This window comes from Dryobates pubescens, chromosome 1, assembly GCF_014839835.1.
Source record: "Dryobates pubescens isolate bDryPub1 chromosome 1, bDryPub1.pri, whole genome shotgun sequence".
In the NCBI taxonomy this organism is placed as follows: Eukaryota; Metazoa; Chordata; class Aves; order Piciformes; family Picidae; genus Dryobates; species Dryobates pubescens.
The window spans coordinates 8,920,033-8,939,080 of record NC_071612.1 but is presented as its reverse complement, the minus strand read 5'-3'; the positions used below and the strand labels follow the sequence as shown (position 1 = coordinate 8,939,080).

Below are 19,048 nucleotides of genomic sequence, written 5' to 3'. Positions count from 1 at the left end.
AATTGTTTCACTTCATTCCAATGACCTTTAAGCACACTAATAGTTCTGTAGATGTGGGAGTTATCTTCAGGTGGACAGCTTCTTTTTCCCCATCTCAAGCTGCTTACTGTCTCAGAGGCTGCATCCCCAGAGTCCTCAGAAGATGGGGAGAAGATGGGGAGCAGTGGAAGTGGTGGCAATACTTACTCTTTGGGAAAAGCTGTTTCAGAGATTTCAGAGCAAGACTGTGTAAAGAGACCCAAATGTGAAAAGTTATTACAGCAACTTGAAGATTCAGTGTTCAATTTGGGAATTGGGCTTTATTGCCATTTTTTTTATTGTTGTATTATGGTGGTTTTTTGTGATCTTTCTTACAGCTTTTATTCTTTTCCCTTCTTCCTTGTGCTGAAGTACATATATGAGAGTGTCTCTGGACAGGAGTATTGTTAAAAAGTAATAAGCACCTGACAGGGTCTTGCCTGAGCAGTATAACAAGATGGCTGAAATTTGGAAAATTAATTATAGCCAGCCTTTCCCAAAGGGAAGTTAGAAACTCACATGGTAGTGGTGGCATTAAAACAAGTAAAAAGCAAGCAGCACAATAGAACAGGACAGATGAAACCTGAAAAAGTGGCTTTCCTTGCTCTTGTATCAAGTAGATGTAGGTAAAAATATCCCCGAATGAACCCAAACTTGACCCTTTAAAGGGCTTGTAAGGGAAGCTTTGAGCTGTAGAAATTCAGTTTGGGAAAAGAATCACAGTATCACAGTATCACTAAAGTTGGAAGAGACTTGAGCATTTGGGGGTCTTTTGTCAGCACTGAAGCAGGAGCAACGTGTAAGCATTCTGGGTTTTGTTGGTATCTTTATAGTTCTTGTGTTATCCAAAATGAAGTATGCATAATTGCTGTCAGAAGATGTCTGTAATGTCTGCCTTGTTTTCTGCAGTTCCCATGTTATGAAAGCTGAATTACAAAGTGGGATGTTGTGGTGATAGGATGGGGTCTAAAACTTCACTTTGGGAAGGGAAGTGCTGTATTTACTGCTCCGTTTTAGGAAATCAGTGTCCAGCATAGGTGGTTGGGAAGTGGATTGGTCATCCAGTGGGAGTCCCAGACAGTCTTTTGTGTATGATAATATGCTAGGTAACCATGAGAAAGGAGGTGACTAAAGCTTTCTCACCAGAGGGAAGCTTTAAGTTGCACGTGTCTAAGTGTAACAGTGATTTTTATCCCTTGGAGGAATCTTACCAGGTAAATGCATTAGATTGACCTCTGTCTTTGTACAGGTGGGGAGTTTGGAGCTGATTACAAATTCATGTACCCCATCCAGCTTACTCTTTGGAAACTTTGGGAATAAGGATGGTTTTGAAGAGATCTGCTCATCAAGCACAGCTTAATGAGTTTAGGTAAACAAGAGAGACCAGTGAAGTTCTGGGAACTAGTTAATATCTGCATAGCCACACTGGGCTAGGTCCTCCTGTTGTAGGGAAGGACAGAAGATTCTCATTAATGGGTTCTCTGTGGAAACAGCTGTTGTGTGTTTACAAACTCAGTGTTTATGGTCGTGTTTAGGTCAGTGAGGAGACCGTGCTCCTGCAATAGGTTGATTCGGCATGTCTTCTGTTGCTCTGCATTGCACTCCTCCCATGATGCTGGGTTGCTTCCATCTCTCTTGCAATGTGTGCTATGCTCATTACAAGAGATCAGTGCGTTTTCCAGTGACAATTTGCTGCTGCTGCAGTACTTACCATGCTGTCAGGGGTTGGAGTCAGCCCTTCTGTGATCAATTGCTTTACACCAGGGTGAAAATACACTAAGGTAATACTGAGTCAGGTTGTGTGTTTCCAAGAGGTGCAAGCGCTAATTAATTTTCAGAGAGCCCCTGCAGACAGAGAATCCCAGCTGCCCCAAGTCACACGGTGAGACAGAAGTGTGATGAGGATTTCATGCGAGACCTCCTCTCCTTCAGCCTCATGCTCTTAACTCTGTGGTGTAGGATGCCTTACCAAGGTAATCCTGAGTACTCCCTAATAGAAAATCTTTTGTCTGTAAGAGCGAGGCCTATTCCCATGCAGCCTTAGCTTGTCTGTTCTTTATGGTATTTTATTTTTGATAAGTTACAGCACATTTTAATGTAATTGTTAACACGCCTAATTTGCAGTCACACAGTCGTATCAATAATAATGGAAAGTTGTTCACAGGTAATAAATTAGCATACCATATAGCTAGCAGAACTGTGGCTCTCAGGATATTGTTTCATGATCAAGAATTCCGTAGTTAAATATACACAGCAGTGGGCTGAGAACAAGCTGTTCATTTTTGCTCCAAGCAGTACCAGTGGACCAGAGTAATCATAGCTCCCAAAAGCAGGACTGGTTTTATTGATTTTAAATAGGCTTTCATTATGGAGCTGAACCCATTACAATTGCAAGGAGCATCAGTGCCATTTGTATTCACAGCGCCGGCTGAAGGGAAGGAGATGTATTGTTGAACACAGTGTAGAGAACGCTTGTCCCTAGGAGTGTTATATTCTGTTCTGCTGAAACATCTGAATTTATTGAAAAGACAAGCACTTTGGTTATTTTTCCTATGTGGTTAGATTTCTTTTTTTTTTATAGAAATGTGAATTTTTTAACTGAGGACTTCTGAGGAGTCAAAGTCTTGCTTGGTTTTTGGCATCCAACTTGGGGACAAGCTGTGGCTTTTACTTATTCTATTTATTTTTTTTTCACAGAACTCTTTGGAAATGTTTGTGTCTCTTTCTGTAGATGAATGTGGAAAAAGACAAATATAAGATGCAGTGAATAAACTGTTAAGTCTGGGATATTAATGCATTCAAGTTATAATTAGTTAAGAACACATGCTGTTACCACAAATGCGTCATTAATCCACATGAAGCAGTTTGTGGCTATTTGCTGCTAAATTAGTGACACTTAAAAGCAGTCTTCTTTTTGCATTGTTTCAAATGAGAAAGAAAAATTTTAATCTGTGACAGAAAAAACATCCATGCACACTGAAGAAGCAGTCGGTTTTCTTGTTTGGGTTTGGGTTTTGGGGGCTTGGGTTCTTCTATTCATTTACACAAAGGCTTGTCAATCAGTGGGCATAAACAGAAGCTCACTGAAGCCTTCATTACCAAATGCAGTGCTGTTGAAAATGTTCACAGAATCATAGAATCAGTTAGGTCAAAGATCATCAAGTCCAACCTGTCACCGAGACCTCATGACTACTAAACCATGGCGTGAAGTGCCACGTCCAATCCCCTCTTGAACACCTACAGGGACCAGTGACTCCACCACCTCCCCGGGCAGCACATTCTAACAGCTAACAACTCTCTCTGTGTAGAACTTTCTCCTCACCTCAAGCCTAAACTTCCCCTGGCACAGCTTGAGACTGTCCTCTCATTCTGTCACAGGTTGCCTGGGAGAATAGACCAACCCTCTCCTAGCTACAACCTCCCTTCAGGTCGTTGTAGACAGCAATAAGATCTCCCCTGAGCATCCTGTTCTCCAGGCTAAACAACCCCAGCTCTCTCAGCCTCTCCTTGTAGGGCTTGTGCTTGAGGCCTCTCCCCAGCCTCATTGCCCTTCTCTGGACATGTTCAAGAGTCTCAATGTCCTTCTTAAATTGAGGGGCCCAGAACTGGGAACAGTACTCAAGGTGTGGCCCAGCCAGTGCTGAGTACAGGGGCAGAATGACTTCCCTGCTCCTGCAGGCCACACTATTCTTGATGCAGGGCAGGATGCCATTGGCCTTCTTGGCCAGCTGGGCACACTGCTGGCTCATGTTCAGCCAGCTGTCAATCAGCACTCCCAGGTCCCTTTCTGTTTGGCTGCTCTCCAGCCACACATGTTGTACCATACTTCATGATGGTGTAAAGACATGTTACTTGTTCTGGGTTCTCATCAAATCCAGTATTTAGCAGCCCTGCTTGAGCGTTTTTTCCAGTGTTAACACACTGGAGGGGCACTAATGGAAATGAATTATATCCTTTTGGATATAACAGGTTTATTACTGATTTTACATATTGCTTTACAGATTATTTAATTATTTTTATTACAGCCTGCAAGCAAAGGTTACACTATATTCCAGCTAAAGCCACAGTTTTCTTTGGGGATAGTCTTTTGTAACATAATTGGGGAATTCAGGCAGAAGACAGCATCAAAGCATTGTGTGAGCATCTCTAGGAATCGGCTCTTTAAATAAAATGGTGATGTTAAGTAGTGAATCAACTTGGTTAGTACTGAATGATGGAGCCTAGTTACTGTAAAATAAGATTTGGCTGGTTTGCTTCATTTTGCAGGGCCTGGGCAAATAACTCTTGAATTAAATTGCTTCCTGTTGGCTTTCCCCAGGGCAAGAAGAACCTGCTGTACTGTGCGCTGCTGAGCTGCTGTATTGATTAGTTCTTCTGGTCCAATCTTTACATGGTTATGCTTACTTTCTAGTGTGTTTGTTTATGTTTCTGATAGTTGTTTTTCTGAAGTTATTGTATTGCTTTGCTAGTCCTCTAGTGGATTATAAAAATGTACACCTTAATTCCTTTCTCTGAGTTCCTTTGTTGCAGTCAAATGAAGATAATCAGCACTGGTGTAGCGTGCTGCGTAGGGGTGAGGGTAGCGATCACTCACATAATTGATGCCACATATCAATGACAATAAAAACTCACATTGTTAGGATGGTTGACACCTAAACCCCACATAATTAAATGCTTGTAGCAACTATTAACAATACTATATTAGATTCTTTATCACAGAAGCTGTTGTGATTTTAGAGTTTGCTTCTGCAGGTTGCAAAGTGATTTATAGTTTCAATTCATCTTAATAATTTGTGTGCTTTGGAAACACTTGATACAGAACTTTTTGTTGCATTTAAATTTCCTTGTTATCTGCTCAGAACATGAATATATTGGAAGTGTAGGAAAGTGCTTTCAAGGTTCAGAATGATGTATGTCATATGTTACTGAATGGATGAACATCTGGAGGGATGTTGCCTTGTGAAGCTTTGAAATCAGGCATCCCTTAGTGTAGCACCTTCAATAGCTGTGTTAAAAATGCATTTCTGTCCTAATACAGTGCCACTTTAACAGCAAATCTGTCAATTTAAAACCAAATTCCGGTGTTTTCTTGCATACTTGCATAGAATATTTGGATTCAAGGTATGACCTTATCCAAACATCACTGAAGTCAGAAATTTCCACAGACTTCAGGAAAGGGTAACACTGTTAGCATTTTCTAGACACACTTAATTACATTTTAATAGTGGGATCGCAGACTTGGCAAAATATCTGGCAGTATTATGATAAATGTTCAAAGTGACAGTACTCAGCATTAATAAACATTTTACAGGCACCTGACAGGTCTTCATGGTTCAAGTAGCTGCTATGGTGCATGGAGCTGTGGAGACCATGAGTGATGTCTTTGTTTGGTTGTTTTGTGTTTTTTCTTTTGCCTTTTCCCTCGTTTCACTCTAAGCATGTCAGAATTGCTTCTATTTGTAACTTAGGTATTGGTGCATTTGCTTTTGTCGCTGTGCCTTGCTGCGCTTTCTCGTTACTAAGATACTGTTACACTCACGTTGCGGAGGAATCAAGTGATGGCACAAACAGATGAACATGTTTTCACAGCTCCTGCCTTTGCTCTACGCTCTACCTGCCCTTTGGAGATGGAAATTTCTTCTTCTAGGACCACACCCATAGCTCTACTTACTTGTGTTCGGAGCAGGGAATGGAATTTATTGTCCTTTATGTGCATTTGTTTGTTGTGCATTCAAGACAAAATATGCTCTGCTTCAAGCTTTAAAAGCCATTGCACAGTGTAAGCTGTCAAACTGTATGCTGGCCCTATGATTTGTTGCACAGGCCATATAGCATTAATAGCATGGTATTTATCTGTCCAATAAGTAGTTCGTATTTATCCTTTAACTTCCTTGAACAGTTGTTTGGGGGGTTTTAGCAATATTGCTTTACCAAAATGCTAATCTGACTCCTGTTTTTTAAAGAATCTGACCTGGAAATGCTTTTTGGAATTTACACTAACAAGCTCAATAAATGACACGCAATAGAACAGTGATGTGTTTTCCTTTCACAGAGGCAAAAGAAATTGTTCTGAAGGCACAGATTCTGGCTGGAGGGAGAGGAAAGGGTATTTTCAACAGTGGACTGAAAGGAGGAGTTCATCTAACTAAAGAGTAAGTCTTTAAAAATGAAAAAAAAAAACATAAATACATTGCATCTGTTGTAACATTTAAGCTGTTTACAACAGCTATATCACTGCTTCTTTTAATATCTTACCATAAAATAACCTTTTTCCTTTGCCTGTAGCCCTAAGGTTGTTGAACAGCTTGCTAAACAGATGATTGGGTACAATCTGTCAACAAAGCAAACTCCAAAGGGTGGTGTGACAGTTAAAAAGGTAAGATTTTTACCTCTCAAAAACTGAGGTCTGTGTTCAGCTGCAATTTTGCATTAATATGCTGGGGGGGATGACAGATTTATTTTTTCATTTGTTTTCCAGTACCTGATTGATTGCATCTAGTTGATGAAAAAAAAAGAAAGAAAAAGTTACTTTTTCTTTGTGTGTATATATTTTATTAAGTTCAGCATCCTTAGTGGTGGGAAAATTCAGTTTTTCTACCTGTTTGTCATAGCTTCATCCTTCATCAAATGCTAGCACGACGTCTGTGCAGAATTAACTGTACATGCTTATTAACATTCTACTGAGAGAAGTAATATAAACATAAATTAGAAAAGAGTAGGTTTAGATTGGATGGTAGGAACAAGTTCTTTACCATGAGGGTGCTGGAACACTGGAACAAGTTGCCCAGGGAGCTGGTTAAGGCCCCATCCCTGGAGATACTCAAGGTCAGGTTTGGCAAGGCTCTGAGCAACCTGATCTCGTGGAGGATGTCCCTGCTTACTGGACTAGAAGACCTTTGGAGGTTTCTTCCAACCCAAACCATTCCATGATTCTATCTGTAGTAGTAATATTATCCATATTTAAGTCATCATAAGCTTTGGGGAACATTTATTAAAGATATTGACAGAGGATTTTGCATGAGAATGACCTCAATTTAAATAAAAAAACAAATAATAAAGCCCCTAAACCAGCAAAATGAAAATTATGTCTAAAAGTAGGTTCCTCCTTACTTCTTGTATGTGCAGAGTAAAATGTGGTCATGGTAGTGGTTCAGCTAATACATGGTAATTCATTTACCTATGATGCATACACCAAGGTGCCAAGATTCACTTCACCCTAAATACATTGCTCTAAATAAAAGTATTGGCCTAAATATGAGAAGCAAAAATGGCCCTTCAGCCAGATTTTCCTTTACTTTAGTAGAGAGAACTGCTTGAAAGAGTTCAGCATAGAGCCACAAAGACAATGAAGGGAATGGAACATCTTCCTTATCAGGAAAACCTGAGGGAGCAGGGTCACTAGCTTGGAGAAGAGGAGACTGAGGGGTGACCTCATTCATGTTTAGAAATATGTGGAGGGTGAGTGTTGGGAGGATGAGCCAAGCTCTTCTCAGTGATGTCCAGTGACTGGACAAGGGACAGGGGGTGCAAGCTGGAGCATAAGGAAAAACTTTTTCACTGTGAGGGTAACAGAACACTCGACCTATCTGCCCAGAGAAATTGTGGAGTCTCCTTCTTTGGAGACATTCAAAACCCAGGTGATTGCATTCCTGTGTGACCTACTCTAGGTGATCCTGCTCTGGGAGGGGGTTGGACTGGATGATCTTTCGAGGTGCCTTCCAACCCCTAACATTCTGCCATTCTAGGAAGTCAGGAAATCCTAGCAATTGCCTGTCTACAATACATCTTTTTCTCTCTTGCTTTGTTTTACTGAGCAAGGAGTTTTATTCAGGTGTGTAGATAAGATCTGCTCTGTGTTTGATGCCAGAGGATAATTTGGCATGAGCCGAAAAGATCTGCAGTTCACTTTTAATATATCGTGAACAGCTTGGTGTATTAGCATAGAAGGAGAACACCTGTCTGGAAAGACATTGTCTAATGAGGGCTGGAGGAAAGTGCTCAGGTAATTCTTCTCCTGGGGAGCAGGGAGAGCAGATTACCATCACTCCTCACAGTTGTTAGAAAGAAATACTAGATATTAAATAGGAGAAAGAGTATTACCATTAAGGCCTATCTGTCAGAGATTGTGATAATAGTAAGAATATAAAACAGGGATACATGTTTCCCATATTAAGGCACTCTGCTTTGGAAAGATTTGTATTGCAAAAGCAGGCTTTTTAAAATGAATTCTTTACTTTTATTTATTTTTATTTTTAGTCTGAGTTGTCCTACCCTGAATACACAAATACAGGAAATTTCACTCTTTTGTCTGAGTGCAAGGCTGTTGATTGATTTACATACACAGTTCTGAAGGAGCAGCTTGCAGATTTGTTTGAAATTGATTGAAATGAAAGACAGGTATGAGTCTTGGGTTTTTCTGAAATGGATTATTCAGAGGAGTTATATGAAGATGAGACTGGTGAGAGGCCTTGAGCACAAGCCCTATGAGGAGAGGCTGAGGGAGCTGGGATTGTTTAGCCTGGAGAAGAGAAGGATCAGAGGCGACCTCATTGCCCTCTACAACTACCTGAAGGGTGGTTGTAGACAGGAGGGGGTTGGTCTCTTCTCCCAGGCAACCAGCACCAGAACAAGGGGACACAGTCTCAAGTTGTGTCAGGGGAGGTTTAGACTCGAGGTGAGGAAAAAGTTCTTCACTGAGCGAGTCATTCGTCATTGGAATGGGCTGCCCAGGGAGGTGGTGGAGTCGCCGTCCCTGGAGGTGTTCAAGGGGAGATTGGACGTGGCACTTGGTGCTATGATCTAGTTGTGAGGTCTGTTGGAACAGGTTGGACTTGATGATCCTTGGGGTCTCTTCCAACCTTAGTTACTGTGATACTGTGATACTGTGTGATGACTTTTCTACCATGCATAGAATAGCTGGAGAAGATGTGATGTGTGGTAGCTTTCCTTCCCAACCACACCTGGCTTCTGTGAATAAACAGTGGTCAAGAGAGTGCTGCTAGGGCATGTGTGAAGTTTAAGATGAAGTTTGCACTGCTGCAGTTCAAATATTTACTTTGGTGGTACAGGAAAGTATATAGCCTTGATAGACTATTGTTCCTTTGCCACAGAGTTACTTTCAGGAGACAGCTTGGAGGTATTTTAATATGGATGCATGGTAAACCAGTGTGATGCTTTTCACTGGGAGAAGCTGATCATCTATTGTCATAGACTTCCATTCCAATTACAGAGTTGGCTTCTAAAAGCTCCAGGTTAATTCATCTCTTCATCACACACATACATAACAAGGCTTATGTGTTTTATATTTCTAATGTTGAGATCTTGATTCTTGGTACTGTATGCTAAGAGCATACACCCTGTTTTGAATTAATTAATTACAAGAGTTTGGTCAGTGGTATGCTAAGGTTTCTCCATTGCTTATTAGGTAGTGAAGAAAGCATGTGGAAAAATATGCATCTGGGTCATGATAATACCATCACCCAGAAATATTAATGTCTTTTGATAGTGTTTGTCTTTTCCAAACTTAGCTCACTCTAGAATCTTCAAAGTAGTTGAAGGAGTTGAAGCATTCAGTTTTGTAGTATTAGGGCTACAATGCAAGCACTGCAGTTTTAATCAAGGGCCAATTACAGTAAAATACAATTAAAAGTGGGTTTGGCTGTGTCTGAGATGTCATTTAGTGGAGTTACTGCACAGAAAATGCCAACAGACTCTTTAAGCTTTTTAAGAGCAGTGGGGACGTGGAGAATAGGTGGCATTTTTATTCTGTGTCAAGGCATGTGCATTCTGTGTGTGTGTGTGTATGCAAGAATGTGTCTGTGTATGTAAACGTTAAGAAAACTGCAGTTTAGGAAGAAAAGAAAAAGCATGTTTTTAGGTTATTGTGGGTTTGAAACTTTGTGGTGTTTTGCAAAGTTTGAGTGAATTCATGGCTTTTAAGAAATGAAGATAATAAGCATATTTCAGAAGTTATTAAGTCACTTTCTGTGAGACAATCAATGTGCTACTGTCAAGTCAGGGAGTGAAAGTCGTGTACCTTTTACGTCTGCTTGTAAGGAAGGAATAAAAGATAGAAATTTTCTACAATTAGAGCAATTATGGAGCAGAAAGTGGAGTTTTCAGCTTGCTTTCTCAGCTCGTGCACCTACTACAGAATTTAAAGCATGTTTGTGCTTCTTAAAGTTGGTGTTTTTCAAATAAATATCAATCTCCTCGGTTCCCTTGTAACTTGGAAGCTATTTGGTGCGTTTACATAAAATCCTCTTATGGCAGCTTGGAATTTGGAGAGCCTGGTTATCTGAGAAGGCAGTCTTCTCTTATCATGACAACCTGAGAATTTGCAACCTGTGTTTTCTCTCCAAGCAATAGCAGAATTAACATTTTGAATATTTGATTCAGTATAAAAGAGCTGTTATATTTACCCTCGTGACAACAGAGATGTGACTGCTAGGTATCAGTTGTTTTTAAGAAGGAAAGCTTAAAGTTGTCAGGAAACTTTAAAGAAAGCTGATATATTTTACATATATATATATATATATATATGTCTCTTCTCCCAGGCAACCAGCACCAGAACAAGAGGACACAGCCTCAGGCTGCACCAGGGAAGGTTTAGACTGGCTGTTAGGAAGAAATTCTTCATAGAGTGATTACCCATTGAAATGGGCTGCCCGGGGAGGTGGTGGAGTCACCATCATTGGAGGTGTTTAGGAAGAGACTTGATAAGGTGCTTGATTGCATGGTTGACTAGGTGGTGTTGGATGATAGGTTGGATGTGATGATCTTGAAGGTCTCTTCTAACCTGGTCTATTCTATTCTATTCTATTCTATTCCATTCCGTTCTATTCTATTCTATTCTATTCTATTCTATTCTATTCTATTCTATTCTATTCTATTCTATTCTATGCTATGCTATTCTATTCTATGCTATTCTATTCTCTATATATATATATTGTACTTTTTCCCCCAGGACATTTTAAATAGAAACTTAATGTGGTAAACAGATAATGATGCTTCACATTCTTTGTCATAGGCAAGACAGACAAAATATGAGGAGAGTCAACAGTCTGTGTATTCCATTTTAGTGCTCTGAACTGTTTGTTAATGTGTTTGTGTTAGTTTTGTTGTGTGAATGACTCAACAAATAATATTTAAAGACCTTAGCCACCAATTTCCCTGGCTTTGCTCTATATCAAGCAGGGAGGATGGCGAAGGAATTTAAGAGGTTTTTCTTGGGAGAAATGAGAAATGTTGCCACAGTCTGACAATTTTTACTCTACAGTAAGCTTGCCTACTAGGACGTAGATGGACACTTGGTAGTTTTGGGAATTAAGACAGAAATGTTTGATGATGTTGGCTCAGTTAATTGGCAGTAGTGAGGGCAATCGCTCAGGTTGGACGTAGCAGTTGAAAAGATACCTGATTTAATAATGTAAGTTCCACCTGCTGTGCTTGCAAATGTAATGTTGAGTGGATTCCCCATCCTATGTCTGGCCCTGATCCTGAGCAGTCCCAAAACTGCCTGAACAGATCAGATAAGGTCCTGTAGGACAAGTTGGGTTTATTTGACCTATGTCTAAAGCAACTGACTCGCATTTTTCAGATGCATTGATGCAGGATATGTAAGAAGCTGAAAACATGCATGCAGGTAAAAAAGACTAATAGTAGCACATCAAGGATGCTTTCCATGTCTTTGCTTTTTTATTTTGCAGGAAGCTGAGCTATGTTTCTAAATTTGGCTTTTTAGTAGCCTGGAATAGGCAGATGCTTTAAAGTAGTGCAGTAGTTTTCTACATTTTTAGTTGTCTTCTTCACCCTAGTTTTCTTTAGTTTGCTTTTTAACAGTTGCTTATTTGAGCTGCTCCTTTACATCACCCTGTGTCCTCTGAATAAAGCAAGGTAAAACCAGGATGAAACAAAATTGCTATAGAACAAATTTCTACCAAGTCAAAAGCCCCATAAAGTATCTTCCCTTCAATTATGAGCACAGTGGGCTTCATTTAATCTCTTGTCTCTTGCTGGGTTTTTTTCCCCCCTGTACTGTTAAGATGTACAGCCTGGCAGAAGGTAGGTGCATTCTTTCTCATGTAATCCAGAGTAAAGTGTCAAAACCATGACGTGGGTGAAAGTACAGCACATCTATCTTGTTTATGGTCTTTGAACTATGAAAAGCCTGGCAATACTCATGTGATGGAACACATATTGCTTGGTTGGCAGAGTTTTAAGGCTGCAGGTATACACATGCCTCTCAGATCTGAGGAATTTGAGCTACTGAATAAATTTCACTTTATGTTTTGTTCAGAGTGATGATCTTTGTATACAACCATTGTTCGAAGTGGCTGCTTTATGCACAGACAGTGCTACGAAGACACTGCTACTTAATCCTTCTTAATTATATTAATCCTGATTTCTACTACTTCCAGTGAAAGAGAGGAAATTGTTGTAAGGAGAAGCTGTAGTGCTGTCATTAAAATGCAGAGGTAGTGGCTCAAATTCCAGGTTGAAAAGAAAAACTGGAATGCAGAACAGAACCGCAGTCTTTGCTCCTGAGGTTATGGCAACTGTTATGATCATAAAGAACAATTAATAATGAACATATGTAGGTGTTTTTTTCTTCTTAAGGTGAAGAAGTTTTGGGGGAATTTAGTATTTTTGCATCAAAACATGTGTGAATCCTTTGCCAAGTTTAAAATTACTTAATCTCTGAAATTGCTTTAATAGCTATTGTTAAGCTATTGCAAAAATTGTCAGTTTGAATGAAGAGGAAAGTGTAGATATTGTAATACTGAAATGGAGAGGACTTCTTTGGCATGTTTTGAGGAGAGAAAGAACTGTAACAAAGTATTTTTATAGGCCATTTGTCATCCCCCCTCCCCCCCCCCCTTTAAATGTAAGTACTTGTAGATTCTAAACAATGAGGATTTGATCGTCTTTTCTGTTGCATGCTGAGGTTTCTGTCTGACACTGGTATGAAATGGCTCTGTAGTTTATAAACAGAAATCAGTATCTCATTGGAAAAAAACAAATTGCTGTATTTCTTGATTATGTATCTGAAAGTCACACTTCTGCTTGTGTCTTTAAATTGAAAGCAACAAGCTGGATGTCAGAATTATTTGTAAGCCTTAGGAGGAGGCAGTTGGGCAGGGCACAAACTCGGTGCTGAGACTGTGTCGTATGGCCCTCTGTCAGAATGAGGGAGAGAAGTTAAGCCTGAGGCTTTACTGGCGAGTAATGGCCCTGGTGATGAAACATAACTGAGAGCAAACTTTCCCTCTTACACCTCTGTGATTTGCAAAGTGTAGTCCCTCGTGACTCAAGTTTTTCAGGGAGTAGCATGTTCAAGTGCTTGTGTCCTCTTTGTGGACACAGCCACAGCTCCCGTTCTCTTCTTGGATAACACCTAACAGCTGGGTGTTCCTGGTTTACACTGCTTGTTACATGCTTCTGTGAGAACAGCAGCATCCAAGGATTCTTTTACTTAGAGAGGGGGGATTTCTTGGGAAAAGGATCACTGGGTTCTATTATGTTATAAAAGCAGTGGAACAAGCATTTCTTTCCAAGATAGCAGATATCAAACTGCTCCATTTTAAAACAGTTCAGAAAACATGAAGTGACAGTGTTCTCTGCTTCGCCAGCTAAATGAACCAGTCAGAACTGTTGCTGGGGTTTTACTTCTTTCTTTTTTTCTTTCATTGTCTCTTCCATATATTCATTTTTAGGTGATGGTTGCAGAAGCACTGAATATTTCCAGGGAAACATACTTTGCAATTTTGATGGACAGAGCCTGCAACGGACCTGTTATGGTTGGCAGTCCCCAGGGGGGCGTCGACATAGAAGAAGTTGCAGCTACTAGCCCAGAACTTATATTTAAGGTGGTAAAATATTATTTTAAATGACAAATTATTCTTATTAGTTATAAAAAGTATTTTTCTTTCCTTTCTCCTTCCATTTTTCTTTCTTCCATGTATGGAAAAAACCGACAATAAGAACCATAAAAATGGCGTTTCACCAAACAGAGGATCAGACCTGTCATCTTGTAGATGCTTAGCATCTGATTTTGTTAGTGTTTGTGTCTCTTAGCTTGATAATAAAAAAGAGAGATTAAGGCTGTTACATGATTTGGTAAACTCATAAAATATTTCAGACATTAAGTTTACCAAATAGTGTAATCATGTGAATTCTATTCTATTCTATTCTATTCTATTCTATTCTATTCTATTCTATTCTATTCTATTCTATTCTATTCTATCTTGTAGATGCTTAACATCTGATTTTGTTAGTGTTTGTGTCTCTTAGCTTGATAATAAAAAGAAAAGAGATTAAGTCTAACTGTTACCTGGTTTGGTAAGCTCATAAAATATTTCAGATGTTGAGTTTACCAAATAGTGTAATCATGTTAATTCTATTCTATTCTATTCTATTCTATTCCATTCCATTCCATTCCATTCCATTCTATTCTATCTTGTAGATGCTTAACATCTGATTTTGTTAGTGTTTGTGTCTCTTAGCTTGATAATTAAAAAAAGAGATTAAGTCTAACTGTTACATGATTTGGTCAGCTCATAAAATATTTCAGATGTTAAGTTTACCAAATAGTGTAATCATGTGAATTCTATTCTATTCTATTCTATTCTATTCTATTCTATTCTATTCTATTCTATTCTATCTTGTAGATGTTTATCATCTGATTTTGTTAGTGTTTGTGTCTCTTAGCTTGATAATAAAAAAAAAAAAGAGATTAAGTCTAACTGTTACCTGGTTTGGTAAGCTCATAAAATATTTCAGATGTTGAGTTTACCAAATAGTGTAATCATGTTAATTCTATTCTATTCTATTCTATTCTATTCTATTCTATTCTATTCCATTCCATTCCATTCCATTCCATTCCATTCCATTCCATTCCATTCCATTCTATCTTGTAGATGCTTAACATCTGATTTTGTTAGTGTTTGTGTCTCTTAGCTTGATAATTAAAAAAAGAGATTAAGTCTAACTGTTACCTGGTTTGGTAAGCTCATAAACTATTTCAGATGTTAAGTTTACCAAATAGTGTAATCATGTTAATTCTATTCTATTCTATTCTATTCTATTCTATTCTATTCTATTCTATTCTATTCTATTCTATTCTATTCTATTCTATTCTATTCTACTCTATCCTATCCTATCCTATTCTATTCTATTCTATTCTATTCTGTTCTATCCTATCTTGTAGATGTTTATCATCTGATTTTGTTAGCATTTGTGTCTCTTAGCTTGATAATAAAAAAAAAGAGATTAAGTCTAACTGTTACATGATTTGGTGTACTTAATGTCTGAAATATTTGATGAGTGAGTTTTACCTTCTGGTAGGTACACAGGTTTTGCACAAGTGGGCTGCTGCCAATATGGTTATTGTTTCTGTGGTTGTTTTTCTTTTCCTTCTAACTGACAGAGCTGTCAGCTATTTCTTTGTACCTGGATGACTTTTGCATTTGAAACACAACTGTCATAATTCCTTTCTTAATGATGACTACATTTAAGTGTTTACTTTTTTATGTTATGAACTGTCGTGTGATAACGAGCAGACAAGCTCTTCATCTGGGACAATAATTGATGCCATCAAGTATAATTATTCAAAAAAATGGTAAAAATATTTTAGTGTGCATTTTAAACTTTGAATAAACTTCCCAGTGTTGCTGGGCAGTGACACCCATTGCCTTGAAAACAGTCCAGAATATGTCATAAAAATTAACAGACTAAATATTCGTCAACGCCATCTGTACAGTAATTAAAAGTGAAAACTGGTGTCACATTGTCTTGTCAGCATGCCACCCTGAAGAATTATGTAGTTTTTGGAAGGACTCTCTCCTAGTTGGTGTGGTAATTATAACATACCCTATAGGCAGCTGCTATAGCCTCAGTCTCAGGGAGCTTTGGCAAACAGCCATGCTTTAATTACTAATTTGCCAAAGTATACTAAGTGTTTTCCTTTTGAAGTTCTAAATCTCCATTCAGCTTGAATATTTAGCTGTGTTTATGCACGTTGTCGTTGCAGGAGGAAATAGATATTTGTGAAGGCATAAAGGATCATCAGGCATTGCAGATGGCAAAAAATTTGGGTTTCAAAGGACCTCTGCAGCAGCAGGTAACTTGTCTCTTCTCCCCTTCTCCCATGGTTTATACTGAAGACTTTTTAGCCCAGCTATATGGTCAAATGCTTTCCAAACAGACATGAAAGGCTGAGTGTCCATTAGACCGGAATCATTTTGACATTTTAAATGCTAAACTGTGTCTGTATAATTGTCATCAGGCTTTAACAACTTGAATTAAGGCCCTTATTGTTCCAAAGTGAACGTCCCTGGTCTTTGAAGCAGTTGATGACAACATGCTGTTACATCAAGTGGGATTCTTTTGATTTCATTGGAATTCCACTGGAGAGCAGTGAGTGATGTGGGCAGAGCTTTTTTAGCCATTATTATGGGGAGAAGTAGAAGTGTGTTTCTCTGTAATTGAAACACTTTTGGTGGGTTTTTTTCCAGTATTCAGCTCAAAGGCTGACAGCTTGTTGTCTATCCAGGATTTCTTTATATATATATATATATATTTATATTTATATATATATATATATGTATATGTATGTATGTATGTATATATGAATTCCAAATTGTACACAAATGTGCAAGGTATTTTTCCCTCCTGAATCACTTTTCAGAGTTGAAGAGAAAGCTTGTTTGTGCTGCTTTTGCCTGGTTGTTTTTTTTCCATTGGATCAGACTGTCATTTTTAAAGAACTCCTTTATTTCTAATTCAACAGTTTTAATTATTTTCTATCCCAACCATGCAATTAACAAATGCATAATCATTAAGTTGATTAACACACGTTTGAAGATTTAGCTGTATATCTAATGAGGAGGAATGATTATGTAGAACCTTTCAACCCTTGAAGAGTTCTGGTACTTAATAATTAACAGCAATATATGGACTTTTCAACAATGCATTTAAATAATGCTGCAGTGAAAGCTTTTCATTCCTTCTGCTGTCAACCTAAAGGAATTTACTGAAGCAGAAGGACATAGTTTTTATTCAGACAAATCCCCAGTATTTACTTATACATTCAGTATTTCTGGGTTGGGATTTTATGCTTTGCCTCAAAGAGGCTCGGTACTTGTAGACCTTGAAAAAGAGAAATGTTGACGTTAAGCTGCCTGATTCAGAGAGGTGCTAAAAGATGGAGCAGCCCTTAATAAAAGTTAAGTGATTCTGGTGATCTGTTAAAATTACAGCAGCGTGCTAGAGCAATAGCAGCTTTGCAGGTTGCCCAGAATCGCTGTGGGGTTGCATGGTGGGGCTTCTTCTCTGTTAATAGCCTTACCTATGTGGTATTAAGATAGTTTGTCAGCTGAAGTGTTCAAGCCAAGGAAACTGTAACCTTGGTGAGTGCAGATTTAGAACTGATGATTTTTTCTAAGTCAAAAACCACTGAGAATGCATCAGCTGATGACTTTTGAGCACAACTTCATAAACAATTTGTATGCTGTTTCCAGACTGTAACTATTTACAGAGTCTTATATGTGTTGGTCCTAAAATTTGACACAGGACTCGAGGTGTAGCTGTCTCAGCAATGAGTAGAGGGAGAGGGGAATATGCTCCTCCTGATGTAGTGCAGTGTTGGGGCTGAGTCTTTCCAGTCATGCTGTTTTATTTCTTATGAATGGTGCTGTGAGAGGAAGCTGACTTCTGGTTCTTTTATTCTCATTAACTTTGCTTATTAGGAGAGGTCCCAAATATTTTTAGTTTGTGTACTTCAGTTAACTGATCAGTAATGAAGGCATAAATTTGAGTGGTTCTTTTATTAGTGCACTTCTTCATCTGCAAACTTACTTCAGCTAATAAGTTGTCAGTGTGTAATGAGCCAAAAGGAATTTTTTTTTTGCTTGTTTTTAATGCACATTCATGTTGTTGTTATTTAAGTTGTTCTATTAATGGAATAATAACAAAAGGAATGGAATAAGAACAAATAAGAACAAAAGGTCTTTGAAGTCAGTAGTCAGTCGTGGTACTTACAGGCACACAGAACCACTGGCAGAGATAGATGGTGAGAAACAATAAGGAAGAAGCAAGAGTATCCTGATAAGAGTAAACAAGCATGATTCTGACACAATTTCTTCAGAAAAAGAGATTTTGGATTGATGTAAGAAGGAAAAACATATTTTTTTCTGAAGTTACTAAGAAGCATATACCACTTTATGGTTTCTGTATTTAGCCTGATTAATGTAAAGGCAACTTAGAGCTAAGCACACTGGAGAGTATGTCATTATGAACTGTTAGCCACTTTGAAAATTAAACTTGCCATGGTAATCATGCTGTTTATTTTGTAGCCTTTAAATGCACATATACTAAATGTTATGCAGTATCATAATGCTACATTAGAGCTATTTTAAATGCTACATAAATATGATTAGGAAAACAGAAATAAAAGCAGCTGCCATCTAGAGCTGGTGTGCAATTTAAGATAATTAAAAATGATCAGTAATGCTTTACCTTTGCCATGAAAACAGTAACTTTGGCTTTTCTGTGTGCTCACTGTGAATCTCTCCATCAAATATAGGCAGCTGATCAAATTAAGAAGCTGTATAATCTTTTCCTGAAAATTGATGCCACTCAGGTTGAAGTGAATCCCTTTGGTGAAACTCCAGAAGGGCAAGGTAAGAAATTGAAGGAAACAAATGCATTATAATTGTTTATTTATGCAAGCTGTAAATTAAATTGCATAGAAGGCTATAGCAGGAGCTTTGCATTCATTTCATTTTGTAATGTAATTTAAGCAACATTCATAAATATTCCCATGGCAGATTTTACATTTCAATACCCTTTGTTATTTCATCCAAATAGTGGAAGTGCTGGCTTCTGCATGTTATGCTTGGTGAGAAACAGCAACGTTTTCTGCTCTTGTGCTCTGTTCAAAGTTGAGTTTTTCTTGAGTTTATTTTGGGATTGGTTTTGTTTTGTTAATGCTATTCGAATTACTTGGATTGTTTGGAAATAAACGTGTTAT

The 19,048-nt window shown here is 38.3% G+C and overlaps 1 protein-coding gene across 1 annotated transcript in view; it reads left to right on the top strand.

Moving 5' to 3' along the window:
• SUCLG2 (succinate-CoA ligase GDP-forming subunit beta) overlaps positions 1–19,048 on the top strand; it is a 151,968-nt gene that overhangs the window by 62,670 nt on the left and 70,250 nt on the right. Inside the window, exons 3-7 of the mRNA XM_054161191.1 lie at positions 6,071–6,170; positions 6,304–6,394; positions 13,734–13,886; positions 16,049–16,138; positions 18,602–18,698. Coding sequence (XP_054017166.1) covers positions 6,071–6,170; positions 6,304–6,394; positions 13,734–13,886; positions 16,049–16,138; positions 18,602–18,698 — 531 coding nt within the window. The remainder of the gene's footprint in view (positions 1–6,070; positions 6,171–6,303; positions 6,395–13,733; positions 13,887–16,048; positions 16,139–18,601; positions 18,699–19,048) is intronic.